Source organism: Pectinophora gossypiella, chromosome 8 (assembly GCF_024362695.1).
Source record: "Pectinophora gossypiella chromosome 8, ilPecGoss1.1, whole genome shotgun sequence".
Taxonomy (NCBI): domain Eukaryota; kingdom Metazoa; phylum Arthropoda; class Insecta; order Lepidoptera; family Gelechiidae; genus Pectinophora; species Pectinophora gossypiella.
The window spans coordinates 15,297,195-15,312,807 of record NC_065411.1 but is presented as its reverse complement, the minus strand read 5'-3'; the positions used below and the strand labels follow the sequence as shown (position 1 = coordinate 15,312,807).

The 15,613-nt window shown below is 37.9% G+C and overlaps 2 protein-coding genes and 1 long non-coding RNA gene across 3 annotated transcripts in view; 2 read left to right on the top strand and 1 right to left on the bottom strand.

Moving 5' to 3' along the window:
- LOC126369208 (monocarboxylate transporter 3-like) overlaps positions 1-1,676 on the top strand; it is a 58,013-nt gene extending 56,337 nt beyond the window's left edge. The window contains exon 5 of the mRNA XM_050013514.1: positions 397-1,676. Coding sequence (XP_049869471.1) covers positions 397-587 — 191 coding nt within the window. The 3' untranslated portion in view covers positions 588-1,676. The remainder of the gene's footprint in view (positions 1-396) is intronic.
- Positions 1,677-2,840: 1,164 nt separating this feature from the next.
- On the top strand, positions 2,841-12,892 carry LOC126369239 (hexosaminidase D-like). Its single transcript, XM_050013579.1, has 11 exons — positions 2,841-2,981; positions 3,065-3,119; positions 3,674-3,868; positions 4,335-4,532; positions 6,060-6,243; positions 6,585-6,739; positions 8,050-8,162; positions 8,688-8,788; positions 9,282-9,399; positions 10,246-10,332; positions 11,002-12,892. The coding sequence occupies exons 1-11, from the start codon at positions 2,974-2,976 to the stop codon at positions 11,204-11,206; spliced, it is 1,419 nt and encodes a 472-aa protein (XP_049869536.1). The 5' UTR covers positions 2,841-2,973; the 3' UTR covers positions 11,207-12,892.
- The window catches only part of LOC126369305 (uncharacterized), a 50,169-nt gene continuing 46,014 nt past the window's right edge, over positions 11,459-15,613 (bottom strand). The window contains exon 2 of the long non-coding RNA XR_007566684.1: positions 11,459-11,502. This is a non-coding gene — a long non-coding RNA (uncharacterized LOC126369305). The remainder of the gene's footprint in view (positions 11,503-15,613) is intronic.

The following is a 15,613-nucleotide window of genomic DNA, read 5'->3' as shown; positions in this document are numbered from 1 at the left end:
TCTTGCTTAGCCGTCTGAATATTACTTGTGTTTTATGACGATGATCACTATAGTTGTAAAATAATAATGGAAGCTGCTGTTCTGTTGACATAGATACTGCTACCCTTACACTTGGTAAACTACAATAGAGACCTAATAACTGAATTTCATCGGAATCGTTTAAAGTATTTCCTGGAATCTCAGAGTTCCTAATAAAAAATGGAATATCCTATAATATTCATATTTTAATTGTTATTTGCCAACTGTTGAATCATACGTTGGTATTTATTGTGGGGCGAACTACCCTATTTCATGGTAAACGGCGTCACACAAACATCAATCGTCTTTCACGAAGAAGCTCTATCAAAAAATCACATTTTGAATTTATTACTAATCATATTTGGTCTTAAATTCCAGGTGCCCTTAAAGACAGTACGGGCTATTGGGATGCGGCATTCTACGTGGCTGGCATCTGGGTGATCGTGTCTGGCTTGCTGGTCGGAGTCATTCCGTATACGAAGAACTTCAGGATTTGCGGCAACGCACCTTTGGCTAAAGACGTCGCGTCAGACCCCGAACCTGGTGTTAAAATTATTATAGCACATTAAGCGACTGGTGTCATTCACATTATACAGGTTCAGCCGTATCTGGCTATAGCTGAATATTGAAAAAATATTATGGCTGAATGTTTGTCTAGTTTCAGATTTCAGAACTTTCGGTGAATACCGTCACGATCTGCGGCTATCGGACTAGTGTAACATGACTTTGCTTTGTCCCGTTTTTACTAAAAGGTCACTAAATAGATCTTACATTTATAGATAAATACAAGTTAAATTATTAGAAAAAGATATAATGAGAGATGCAATTGGCACGGTTTAAAACGATTGCTTTCTAAATTAATATTACGTGTGTTTGCTTTGGTTGATTAATTTATTCAGGAGGAAATTGTGAGTGAAAATAATTTACAAAATAAAAGCAATCTATGAAAAGAAACAAATTATAATATTTGAAAACACTCAATTTTTTTAAAATACCAATGTTGTTTTTTTGAGGTGTTGTATTTTAAGCATCATGAATTCACGAATTGTAACAGTGTTTTCATTGAAATGGAAAGATCTATTTTAATATAATTAAATCGTATTTTTAGTTTATATTATAGTTAATAGAGTTTTTAATTACACCTACCTAGTAGACATCTTTAATAAAGCTATTTTATTTTATACGTTATTGCTTTTTTCTATAATTATGTAGTTTATATAAATCATTAATGTTAGCTAAAAGTTTTGAACATTTGTATAAAGTAAAATACTTTTGGTTTATTTACTAGTTTAATGTCCTATGACTTCCTACGGAAGATTAGTATTGACTTTTAATTTAAAATTGTATTTCCCTAATGAATTGCTAGATTACTGAGTTGGATAATGTAGATGGTTTTGTTTGTGTGTATGAAGGTTTTTAGATTGATTACAAAAGCATTGTATGATTAAATTACGTATGATTGATAATGAGAAAAAGGATTGGAGTATAAAAATGAATGTAATATTGAAAGCGAAAAGGAAAACTTGCCAATACTGAACACCGACTTGAAATGAATTTATTTTTATACAGGAAAGTATTGTAGAAAGTAAGTTTGTTGAATCTACTTAAATAGATTATGACCTTGTATATCATTTATTGCATTAAAAGTTTGCTAATCATTTTTTTGTTTAATTTATTCCTTAATTACAAAACATGAGCAAAAAAAGGACTTTCTATGCTACGTTCCCTAAAAACATTATAGATGGCGCTGTTCAGATTTAACGTGATAATTATCTTTTTTCTCATTGCTCGGGAAGCTCGGGGTACATAATTATTCAAAAATATAACGTTATGGCAAAGGCATTTTTAAAAATAATTGCTGCTTGATATTTGGATCAGATACGCATAAAATTATTTTGCTACCTATATTGCTTTATTTTGATCAGAATAACAATAGGTGGAAGATGTGTTGTGCCTAAGTGTACAAGGGTCATTATTTATACCCAAAAACAAAGATAAAAGATGCATATACGTCTGTTATTTATAATATTAAAAAGTACAGCTCCATCTATTTTTTTTTAGGGAACGTAGCCTGGAAAATTCGTCATCACCCTTACACATAGTACTACTTTTTTTAATGGCAACATTACGTTTCATCTGTCATTCTCCGTTTACGAAAGGTCTTTTATAATATACTGTTTTTGTTAAGACAACGATGAGAGAAATTAAGATTTATTGCTTTCCTATAACAATTTATTTCTGATTATTAAAATTTTTAATTATTTAATTAAAACACTAATTCAAACGAAACTTAAAAACACGTCCGTATAACCCAAAATTAACTTCATCCATGCACTTGTATCTGTAATTGCATCTTTTAAAAACTTTTACTTTTAGCGGATGGAGTTATCATAACAGTGATCCGTAACCCGTGCTTTTCGGCGGGAAACGGGAACGGGACAGTTGCTTTCTTCATTGAGTAATCTAAATAATTAATGCGAAGTGGTGTTTTGTGGTTGATGATCGCATTAAGTTGGTCGGAAGACATTCGCGAGTGTTATTATATTGGAGTATTCAATAAACAAAGTGTATCTGCCTATTTTCGCGTCGTGCCGGGAAGCCGCTTCATAACTCAAAAGTTTATGCGGACTTTTGAGTTAATTCGTTTGGGGTTCGGAGTAGGAGTCTACTCCGAGGGTGGGGGCTTAGGTTTCATCATCATCACCTTTCATCATTTCATCAATCATCAAGAAAAAAAATACGTAAGACATGGCTGTATGGGCATAGTTCCCTTTGCCTTACCCTTCGGGGAAAACCAAAACAAAAAAAAAATAAATCCGTAACCCGTATTTTCTTCGAATTTTGAATTAAAATAAACAAAATCTGTTAAAAATATAGTTTTGTAGTTAAAACAATTTTATTTTGATGTGTTCTTTAGTGCATTGTTTATGTTAAATCTTAATTAATATCAGTAAAATGCATAGGTTAGTGTGAAATTGAAAATTTATTGTTTTAAATTAAAATTAGATTGATAATTATTTTTAATCAATGTTCTGTTTTGTCCCAGGATAGTTCACTTAGATTTAAAAGGTGCCCCTTGGAAGATATCATATTTGGAAAAGGTAATTATTATAATTTTGTAGGTATTTACAAGATGAATTTGAATTTAGTTTAGGTACTTAAATTAAAAAATAAGAATGCTTATTCTTTCTCGTCATTACATCTACTGGAGAGTTTAACAACAGATTGCTAAATGGTCGACGAAAAACAATTTCTGCCTATAGTAGCGGCACTGTATGATGGCTGTTCAAGTAGGTACAGCAATTCATCCCATCAATATAGTTATAAAGCAGCACAAACGTCAAAAAGGCCATTAATAAGTACTTTAGTGTCAAGTGTCCCACTCTTGGGCGAATTCCCCCCTACTTTTCTATCCTTCTGAGTCTGTAGAGCAATATGAGGTAAAAGTTTTACATCCTGCCACTGAAATATAGATTGACTGGTAATCTCTTCATGGTTAAAAATCAGTTATTGTTTATCAAATGTAACAGAGAGTCTAAGATGGTATGTTCTAACTATAATGGTATGTATAAACGTGACTTCTGCAATACGGGCTTTAGCCTAGTGTAATAACAGTTAAAAATATGCACCAAATGTACCAACTTAAATTTCAAAGGTAATACTCTCTGCTAAGCAATGGGGCGCTACTGGAGTTCTCTTCGAGTGGGAGGACACATTTCCATATTGTGACCCCTTGATGAACATTGGCAGTCTCAGCGGCTGTCCCAAGGGCAGCGGTGGGGACCGACTTTACTCCGTGAAGGAAGTATGGCATATACTGGAATTCACAAAGCTGAATGGACTTGAGCCTGTGAGTATTTTTTATTATTACATACATACATAAATTCACGCCCGTAATGTCTAATGGGGTCGGCAGAACCACAAGTAGGTACTAAAAAACAACTTGCAGCCACTGTTGCAACAAAGTCCTATGAACCTTAGGTGACAAGGGATCAGCTAGTGCCCTTAACAATTGTGTGTCATGTTAGGAAGGACACAATCCCTCTGTCGGATTTTACGACATGCCAGGAAGGACAAACAGCTGAATGTGTTTTATTTTTTTATTCACTTCCAGCTGGGTCTGCATGATTTATATCGAGCGCTTCTTCTTATTATACCTATATAAAATAAGTAAATAAAAGAAGATTTAACTAGTTCCCAGTTTGCCGGTGAATAAATGTCTAAAGTAGTCAAACGGACTCTAAGGCAAAAGAAGGCATTTTGCGATCAAAATTCTTTTGTCCTGTAGAATCATGACTTTATTTTTTTTCTTACAGATCCAACTGGTCCAAACAATTGGTCACATGGAGTTTGTCCTGAAGCATAGCAAGTATAGAGACCTGCGCGAGGCTCCGCGTTCGCCCGCGGTGCTCTGCCCCTCGCGGCCGGGGGCGCGAAGCCTCGTGCTGACAATGCTGGATCAAGTGCTGCATTTCCAGCCTGATGCGAAGTACCTGCACATCGGGGCTGATGAGGTGAGGGATTTGGAGTGAGTTATTGTTCTAAAGATATACTAGACGTCATTAATGTATCTGCTGTATATTCGAATTACACGAAAGAACGTCGGCGTCCAATTTCAAAATTGGCACATATAAACTAAACGGCAATGCAGGACGGAAGGGGCAAGTCACAGGGATTGTAACCTGGAACCTGACAGAGGGCAGCAGTAACTGTCAGTACTATTCAGAGGCAGAGGACAGGAGTCCTAGTATGGCTTTGTAATAGACTACTCTGGGCGCCATCCACTTGCGTCAGACAGAGTACTGCGGGGCGGAAGGCAAGAGGGAAACCACTGCCCTATTTTTTCCCTAAAAAGTAGCATGGAAACTGCTGCACCGACAAGAGCGTGGCTCTTAAATTGATGATGATGAAACTAAACTGATAAAAAAAAAACAATGATTCATCATGCATACGCACACTCCGAGGAGTCCATACAAAAATTACATTGTTAACATGTCGCCCAATGCGGTAGTGCGACCGAGACAGTCCTCGCGCTTTCTCCCTTACACCTTAGCGGCTTACGACCATTTAAGACAAAAGTAAGACCTTTAGGTTGTGAGGTCTAACATCCGTATTCTAAGTTGTTAACTCCAGGGTTCCCAGATGTCCCGATTTTGGCGGGACGTCCCGATTTTTAAATCACAATTTAATTTAAAAATAATGTCGCGATTTATAATCAAAATTTTAATTTAAGAAAAAAACTGGCATCCCTGACTCTAACCTTCCTCAACTCGGTCTTAAGTTGAGGCAACCTTAAGGAAGACCTGGAACTCGGCTCAAAATAGGTATTCTTAGACGGCGCCTCAACCTTGTCTCTAGTTTACTCCATTAAGGTTGAGTGGAGGCATGACGTCATTATTTTCGTATTATTATGCTGTCACTATGACATGCTCCACTCCAGTTAGTACCTAAATAAATAAATAAAAATCGTCCATAACAAAGTCCATAGAATGTTAGTACACAAACGACTTATAAACTAGTGTTAGGAAGACATTATTCGGGCGATCATAAATACAAACTTATAAAGTGTGAAGCTCCATCCACCTTTTTAGAAGGGGGGAGTCCCACCTATCACATAACGTCTTCAGGATACTTGGGGCTGGCTCGAGTCCGCGTGAGAAGCGACGCACAACGTTTCCGCATGATCGCTGCAAAACAATCTGTGTGGGCCTCAGCGAACATACCAGAGGCGCAGCAATATCGCGGCAACCTCAACAATATCCTGAAAGCGTTATTATACTGGACGCGCAGATCGCTGTATGCCCGACGCGTGTAATCCACCCACAGACTGCACGTGTAAAAGGACTGGCAATATGCTCTGAAGAGCGTTACCTTAACCTCTTCCGTACACCGTAAAGGCCTTAAGTCGAGGACGTAAATGTCAATTTAAAATGCCAAAATCCTCAGCTGAAGCAGAGTCGAATGCAGGGAATTTCGAGTTAATGTGTTAGAATATGGATGTAACTCGACAAGGTTGCACTCAGCAAAGCCATTTCGTTCAGGTATGGCACACAGGCGTCTGCCAAGACTGCCAGGTGCGCGCGGCCGCAAGCGAGCACAAGACCGCGTCACTGTTCCTAGACCACATTCGGGACTTAGTGCTGTTCATCAAACGGAAGAGGCCAAACTTGACTGTACTCATGTGGGACGACATGCTGAGGTCTGTGAGTGTTGACACTCTGCAACGTAAGTTTGAGTGTAATTTTTCCTAGCGTTATCCTGTTTTTCACAGGGTCCGCTTACCTAACCTGAAGATTTCCCAGGTCTGGATTTTTTATAGAAGCGACTGACCTTCCAACCCGCAAAGTAGTGTTGCCGAATAATCGATTATCGATTCTAAATATCGATGTTCTAACAATAAATTAATTAATATTAATTAATATAAATAAGTCGAAAAATAAAATGAGATTGGTCTTTCATCATCTTAGTCTGGCTTCTATTTCCAGATTAGCATATTCTTTGACCCAGTCAAATCCCTTATTGCTTCAATGTGGCCTGTTTAGACCCTCTGATCTTTTTAATTTCAGAATACAGGGTGGGCGAGTTAGTGCAGCCGGTGCTATGGCTCTACAATACTATAGAGTGCTTCCAAATAGACCCCTTACTGTGGCAACGGTACAAACAAGTCTTCCCAAACATGTGGACTGGGTCCGCATATAAAGGAGCTAACGGGAGTAATCAGGTATCGAATTTTATTGCAATATATGGCGTAATAATCTTTCGACACTGAGCTGCTGACCGCCACGTTGCTGCCTTGCCGTCCAGTCGCGTCGGCTAGATAGGTGGCCCTTATAGTCAGTGCCGTAAGAAAATGACAGGTATAACTTAGAATTAGGAGGTATCTGCAGAAATCGGGGCCATAATATATCTTTAACGGGCCATAATACATACACGTGGGATATAGAAATAACACGGGATATTTTAAATATCTTTACTCCTTATTAATTATCTTGACTCCTTATATTTTAACAAAAAAACCCTAACCCGACCGACATCGCACCATAGACTCCCCTTTCTTACTTTTTAAAACTGCCTTACGTCCCATTCATTAACCAATAACCATCCTCCTTTCATACCATAAACAATCAAATTCCCATTCATTATCCTTCCATAGTATTCTCACATTCCTACATACATACATAAACTCACGCCTATTTCCAACCGGGGTAAGCAGAGACTATGGAATTTGCTTCGATCCTGACACACTTCTCTTGCTTCCTCCACATTCATCAATCGCTTCATACCCGCACGCTTTCATAATCCTATTATCCTTCATCCGCTCACGTATCCAAACTAACTTAACGTTCCCTTCTCAATAGGCCTGGCAGTTCAGAGGGGAAATGCTGTCAGCATTTTGGGCGCTCTGCCTCAGTGTGGCGCGCTGGAAGAAGTATTTATAATAAGCTGGTGTTGTTTTTATCGATATTTTTTACGTATTGATTAAATTACGAAATATAAAGTATAACTTTTTACGAAATCTGTTCTCAATCTCAGTCACTATACCCCCTTTTCATAGATTTAGAAGATATGAATGCTTGGGATTAACTGTCTGAGAATTGATAATAGGCAGCTAAATTACTCAATTGTATAACAATATTTTATGTTTATTTTTATTTTTTTAAAAGAACATCTAGGGGAGGCCGAGGTTTTCTTGCAGCTTCTTTTCCCCGGCTATACAGGTTGTGAGAAGCTGCAGTAGTTTTAGGCGGATGAGACGTTCGTTATGTAAAAATTGACGATTCAAAGTGTAACTATGTTACCTACTGAAAAAAGATATTTTTGAATTTGAATTTGATACACCATCTCTCTCTTATCATACTGTTTCTTACTCTATCACTCAACTACTTAACGATCTTATTTCTTCGGGGTTATGCCTATTTTTCTGTTTCTTCTGCCGTACCCAGCAATCACTACCATGCTCATTGTTTGAGGATCCAAATAAAGTAAAAAGAAAAAAAAAGAAAAATACGAGTTATAGTTTGCCTATTTCAGATCATATCGCCAGTCAGCCGCTACATCAGCAACCACGAAGCCTGGCTGAGAGAGTTCAAGAGGTACGGCGCAGATATCAGCTTCACTGGCATCATTCTCACTGGGTGGTCCAGGTAATGGGAAATTTTACTGAGTTACAAATATATTAACAGCAATAGTTTATTAATATATTAGCAGTAACTGTCAGTACTATTCAGAGGCGGAGGACAGGAGTCCTAGTATGGCTTTGTAATAGACTACTCTGGGCGCCATCCACTTGCGTCAGACAGAGTACTGCGGGGCGGAAGGCGAAAGATTCCCGCAGATATCTAATTTTATTTTAAGTTATACCCGTCATTTTCTTACCCACCGAAAAGGAAAAGGACGAGTAATCGACTGGCATAAAATTTATTTATTTAATTTTAGGCAGAAATTTAAAAAAATCCCTTAACCAATAACCCGACAGAATTAAGTTGAGTTGTCTCGACATATACAATTTGAAACCATGTCGCATTAACTTTTTCAACTAATTAAACCGTAAATCACATTACGTATACATGTCAAATATGATAGTGCGACTGGGTTCTAGGGTGGGTACATGATATTGCTCATGAGTGTACTATTATTATTATTAATGTGTCTATACATATTGTTTTCAGATATGACCACTACGCGACGCTCTGTGAGCTGTTGCCTGTGTCTCTACCAAGTTTGGCGAGTTGTCTGCGACTTCTTGTGAAGGGAGATACGGATAATATTGGTAAGATTTTGTTTCATCATCACCAGCCCATTACCGTCCCCACTGCTAGGGCACGGACCTTCCCTATAAATGGATAGGGAGATCGGGCCTTAAACCACCACGCGGGCCCAGTGCGGATTGGTGGTTATTAACGACTGCTAATGCAGCCGGGACCAACGATTAACGTGCCTTCCGAAGCACGGAGGAACTCGAGATGAAAACTTTTTTTTTTGTGGTCACCCATCCTATGACCGGCCTTTGCGAAAGTTGCTTAACTTCAACAAACGCAGACCGAGCGCGTTTACCGCTGCGCCACCGAGCTCCTCAAGATTTTGTTTACTTTTTAATTATACATATAATTGTAATTTTTAGTCTTTTTCATGTTATTTTGTAGTCTTATTTTTATTTTTGTTTGCTCGTCCTGGCTTGACAAGAGCTGCGGGTTCAAGTCACATCCGAGTCAGAAAATTTTTCGATTAAAATTTTCTCTTTAAGTATGTTATGTATTTTTCAGTGAGCGTAGTCAGTGAAACACTGCCACAGAATGAATGGCCGGGGTTGGAGCTGGCTCGCGCCGTGCATTCGTTCGTTGCACACAGAAATCGATGTCTCGAGTTCATACATGGAGATTTGTAAGTACTATTTATAAAGCACGTAAAATCTTCAGTCCCGGTTATCTCATGCAAAGTAGACGAAACACCACCAATAACAATAATAATCCGATATAGATAGAGCAGCGTGGTGGAGTATGCTCCATACCCGCTCCGGTTGATTGAGGGGAGGTTTGTGCCCAGCTAGTGACACCATAACAAAAACTTTGGGGGAAGATTCTGAGTCGAAGTGGAATTTCCTGTCAAGTGAAAATTCATGAAAATTCAAGTGATTGTTTGAATTATTTTCGGTCCCATATTGTGCTTCAAGCTGTTTAAAACCCAAATGACAAATAATTAAAAATAACCATCTATGTATGTATATAGAATACTAATTATGTTAACTTTGTGTTTGTGGTTACAAAATAAGTATCTGTCACGGACAAGCGCCATCTAGCGCATATTTTAGGAACCAATTAGTTCGCCTCGTTCGTTCGTTTTTACGTCAATGTCAAAGGTATGTCGCTATTAACTGACGCTAAATAAAAAGAGATTACCAAGATGGGGTGACGACAAAACACTGTCTTTTATTTTCCTTACAACAAACCAATTTATACCAATTTCATTATCAATTTCTTCAGTATCATTGGGTCGGTCTCAGGTTGTCTAGATAGCAATATGACTAACTATATTAAAGACTATTCTCAAACCGACTAGATATCATTTCACCTATCTTTATTGACCTTGTCGTAAAATTTGCTCGTAAAATAACTATAAATAAACGACTAACATTTTGCGATCAAATAAATTTATGACCCGAATCTTTATGGACCTTAGAGGGCACAGCAAAAGCCCCGATTCTTACCTGATTTATGTTTTGTTTCGCAGAGTCGGAACTTGGCTCAACCCTTGGCAACTGGAGAGGAACTTTACTAACCCGGTACAAATTGAAGGCATCGCTCACAATGCGCAGCAGTAAGTATAAGAGCAATCAGCGGGCCTAGCACCGTAAACGCGCGACTCTTTCTCACCTCGACATACGTCACCCGTCATTCTCACACAGTACTGCACAGAAAGAGACAGACGATCTCTGTCGCGGCGAGAAAGAGTCGCGTGTTTACGGTGCTAGGCCCGCAGGTAATTCCAAAATAGACATATTATTTTCAAATTTAATAAAAAAATAATTATTTAATTTAATAAATTGATAGCCAAATTTGAAAATAGAATCGAAATTCGTTAAAAAATATTTACAGCCATTTGCAATCAAGGAATTAAAAAGAAATGGCAATAGTGACGTCACACGTTGTCAATGCCATATAAGCTACATTTGGGTCGTGTACGGTCACTAGTACTAATATACATATGTATATACACTTTGAAACCATGTCACATTAAGTTTTTTGACAAATTAAACCGTAAGTGTCATTAAATTTCAAATATGATAGTGCGACAGGGTTCTAAAGTGGGTACATCATATTGCTCATGACTGTATATACATACATACGTTACATAGGTAAATATTAGGGTCATCACTAATTTAAGAGCCACGTTCGTGTCGGTGTTCTCCATGCTACTTTTGTGTGTATGTGTGTATTGACAACTTTTTTCAAGAAAAAAAAAACTAAGTAAAATAATTATTTTCAGACTCATAAATGACATGACGGGACTACAAGACGAGTTATCGACACATCTTCACGCCATGACCGGAAAGAGGAGCGCAGAGGAGTGGCTGCAGACCTTACTGATACCTGTGTCTCGACGTCTTACTGAAATAAGGAATGTTGCCGCCGTTAGGGCTGCATCGGAGGCTGGAGTGAGGCCTATATTAGATGATGATGATGATGGTTAGCCTATTGTAACCACGGAATAGAAAGAAGAGGTTGGGAAGTTCCCAACGCGAATTTTCTATGAGAACCGCTGTCGCCGGTTCAACCCTACTCTCTTTTACTACTACTCCTGCAAACAGATAAATATGATAGCTCTACTGCTTCTCAAATTCCATAGCCACTTTACCGGCAATGTGTATTTTATGTGATAGACTGCAATTTTATCATTACTTTTCGTAAGATACTGCATACAAAAGTATTTTTTTGATAAACAGCTGATCACACTAAGGGTGGTATTGGCCCCGATTCCTGCAGACACCTCCTAATTTTACTTTAAGTTACCTGTAATTTTCTTATCCGCCGAAAAGGAAAGGGACGGATGATTGCTCTTAATTTTAGGAAGAATGAGTAAATGAATGAATAACCCGGGCGAATCAAAAGGTATCTCGCTGGTATGCAAACCGTTTGACGTGTGCTATCAACGTAATTCTGTCGGGTTATTGGCCAATGTAAAATTTTTAGACGGTTGTTTTAGATTTGAGCTTAAAATTCACGTGTGTTCCATACATTTTATGCTTGTCGATTACCCGTCCCTTTCCTTTTCGGCGGATAAGAAAATGACAGATATATCTTAAAATAAAATTAGATGGTATTTACAGGAATTAGCACCACTAATAAACTAATCTCAGCTTCGAGACTGCCCTCAAGATCATGTCAATGTGACAGTTCTCATATAAAAACAAAGACATGATCTTGAAAGCAGTCTCAGCTGAGATTCGTTTATTAATACCACCCTAAAGTTTTTAGCTGTCCTGTGATAAGGAGGGGGATCTCCTTGCGTGATAGTCGATATTCCATTTTTTGCCCTGCAGTTTATAATGCACAAGACGACCTTTTAATATACTATCGCGGAGCTCCGTGTGTCGTAAAGTTTGCGGAAGAATGGAGTGCAAAGTTGAAGTATGAAATATTTGCTCATACTTGTATGGCGCGCGTTTCTCGCTCACTTGGCCTTTTTTTCTATTCCGTGATTTTAACACATAGAAACAAAGGAGTTATGCCCTTAGCACTGATTTACACGAGTCTGTTATGCTATATGTCGCGCGCCAAATGTACCTAAGTAGAAACGCGGCTAAAAAGTAAGTGCGCAATATCAAGAAACTTCAAATAGCAATATTGCTTTGTAGACGAATTGCTATGATGTGGCTTTTTAACCGCCCTGGTGAGATGGCAAATGGCAATGCCAGGTGATCCGAAACAGTTAAAAATTTTGTTAGCTGCTCTTAGTGATTTTACAATAAAATGTTAGATGGCGTTCCAAAGTATGACGCTCATAGTTGTCAACGCCATATAGGCTATTTAAAAAGAACTAATAAGTAATAGTAGTATTTAATTGTATCAAACTTCGTTCTGTGCCAAATTTTGGTCAAAAACCGTTGTCTTTTTAAAATTTGACATTCCACGGCATTTTTCTTTTTTGGATTTCGAACATGTAACCGACTTTAGACGGTTTGGACTGTGTTTTGTTTTGTATGAGTCATATGAAAATGTATGGGCCTAACTAGTCATAGTGCTTGCTAAGTACCTTTATACGATGTATGACAAACTCAGTATTAAATGTATGTACTTACCTAACTAACCTACCTAACTTGATGTAACTTGTACCTAAGATGGTAAAAAATATCAATATACCTTATATTTATTTAATACTATGCAGTTTTATTTACATATCCACATAATATAAATGATACATAGCCTATATGACCTGACAGAGGGCAGCAGTAACTGTCAGTACTATTTAGAGGCGGAGGACAGAAGTCCTAGTACGGCTTTTAAATAGACTAGTCTGGGCGCCATCCGACTTGCGTCAGACAGAGTACTGCGGGGCGGAAGGCAGGTGGGAAACCATTGCCTTATTTTCCCTAAAAAAGTAGCATAGAGAATGCTACACCGACAAGAGCGTGGCTCTTAATTATGATGACGTCCCACTGTTGGATGCAGGCCTTACCTCGATCAAGCAGAGGGAGTATGGAGCATACTCCACTATGCTGCTTCTGTGCGGGTTGATGGAGGCGTCTGGGCTAGTAGCCTTGTGTGTGCTTTCCGAAGCAAGGAATCATTTAAATTTGGTCATGGGTGGCTATTGCTATTTTATCTATTTCTCTTCGGAGATAGGTAGTCTGCGACCTAATGACCCCTCCCCCCCCGTAACATAAAAGCTGGATCCGCTCCTGAAGATGATAATGATAAAAGCACCTGATTTGTCTTCCTGAAGTGTCTTCGAAAACGACACGTCCGCTAGAGCGAAGTGGAAGAGAAATACGAAGAAGGCAGACCCCACCATCAGATGGGAATAATAAACGACAAGAAGAGAGGTTCTAGGCTGCGTTTTCACTGACGCGGAGCTGTGCGGAGAGGAGCGGAGATATGCAGCAATCGACCAATCACCGTGAGGGAGAGAGTGACAGAGCGTCTTCGTTTTTCGCTCTCTCGAACGCTGTGATTGGTCATATCCGCACATCTCCGCTTTTCTCCGCCCATATCCGCCTAGTTTGCGAACCTCTGTTCATTTGGATATATTTTTAATACAGGGTGTTAGTGACATCGTAACGAAAACTTTGAGGGGTGATTGAGGCCATGATTCTGAGATGATATCAAGTGGAATTTTCCGTCGCAAAAGTATGGAATTGAAAATAATTAAAAAAAAACACAAAAATTTTCAGGAATATTCAGACTCAAAATTCCACTTGATATCAACTCAGAATCATGGTCTGAACCATCCCCCTCAGTATTCGTTACGGTGTCACTAACACCCATACCTACTTGTATGGCTACCGTATGTACTTGTGTGGGGTGTAATTGACATCGTAACAAATACTGAGGGGGATGATTCAGCTGATTATTCTGAGTTAATATCAAATGGAATTTTTCATCGCAAAAGTATAGAATTGAAAATAATTTAAAAAAAACTAAAAAAAAATCATGAATTTTGCGACGAAAAATTCCACTTGATATTAACTCAAAATCATGTCCTGAATCATCCCCCTGAGTATTCGTTACGATGTCACTAACACCCTGTATAAGTACTCATTCTATTTTACGTGCCTCATTTGTATTGTTTTCTGGTAAGTAATAAAAACATTTTTCATTTTTTTTTTCTTTTTTTCAAGTACGCGAGCTTGGACCGCTATACACTATAAAATGCCCTAAAACATATAAACAAAGAGCCCGAATGGAGCGGTTCACGTACCAGGCTAATTTTGATGTATCCCGCCCAGGCTTCAGCGGGTATTTTGTGTAGACGTACTTAATTTCCTGTCGCCCACGACCGCAGTAATCCAGTCTGTATAAAGTATTTTTAGGGGTCCGTAAGTCCGAGGGTTAAACACGTAAGTTTCATTTGCTTCCGTACCTACCGGTGTCCAAATTCTCACATATTTTTACATGATCTTGATAATAGTACCTATTGCTATTCAAAATTCTAGATTAATCATCTTTTTTGGGGTTATGTATACGTTTTTACAATAAAATATCAGATAATATTTTAAATTTGTCAGAAAATAAATTTAAAGCACACGTGAAGCTTACTTTATGTAAAAAAGCTTATTATACGATAGTTATTAAATAATTTGTAATGTACCCTCATTGATTTAAAAGATGTGTTGCTGTTGCAGTTTCTTGCCATTTCTTCTCTCAGCCGTAACACCTTGCGAAATGATGTAAATTCAAAATGTGATAAAATGTCGGACTTTTCTTGATTAAAATTCATAAATAAGTTAAATAGAAAAAAATATATATTTTTCGGTAATTTTAAATCTGCCCTTAATAAGTAATGAGAATTTCATGATTTATCTTGAACCTAGTACACGACGCACTTGAGTTTATTTTCCTACGGGACCCTCAAACAATAAAATGATGACGGCATTATTATCCTACACGAAACTGGATAGGTTTTTTAGCGCAAAAGCCTTCATTAATCTCCGTATACGTGTTCCGACATCAATCATGACGCGACAGAGTTTTGTACGAAATATTATGGCTAGGAATTACGCCATCTTTCACATGGATTAAAACATTTGTTATATGGGATTTGGCGGGATTACGCCTTGAGAAAGTGGGCGTTGGGGCCTAGTTATACTTATTTTTCTTGACAAGAAATAATGACGTTTTACGAGTAAATAAACAAGCTTAAAGAGATCATATTATTGTATTATTTTTTTGACGCCATATCAAAAGTGGCCAATACCAAAAATATGTACCCCTAACAACCCGGACTCGAGTACCTATCTACTAGGTCCCAGATAAATTATGAAATTCTGATTAAGTACCTAAATAAAGATAGATCTAAAACTAACAAAAATCATTTACTTTTTTCTATTTAACTTATTTAAGAATTTTAATCAAGAAAAACGTAATAATAAGTTCGACAC

What these genes read in the sequence shown, in the direction of transcription:
- LOC126369239 (XM_050013579.1), top strand. An exon ending in GAGCTAACGGGAGTAATCAG is followed by an intron (nt 6,740 to 8,049) that starts GTATCGAATTTT and finishes TGCCTATTTCAG; the next exon opens with ATCATATCGCCAGTCAGCCG. An exon ending in GAGTTCATACATGGAGATTT is followed by an intron (nt 9,400 to 10,245) that starts GTAAGTACTATT and finishes TTTGTTTCGCAG; the next exon opens with AGTCGGAACTTGGCTCAACC.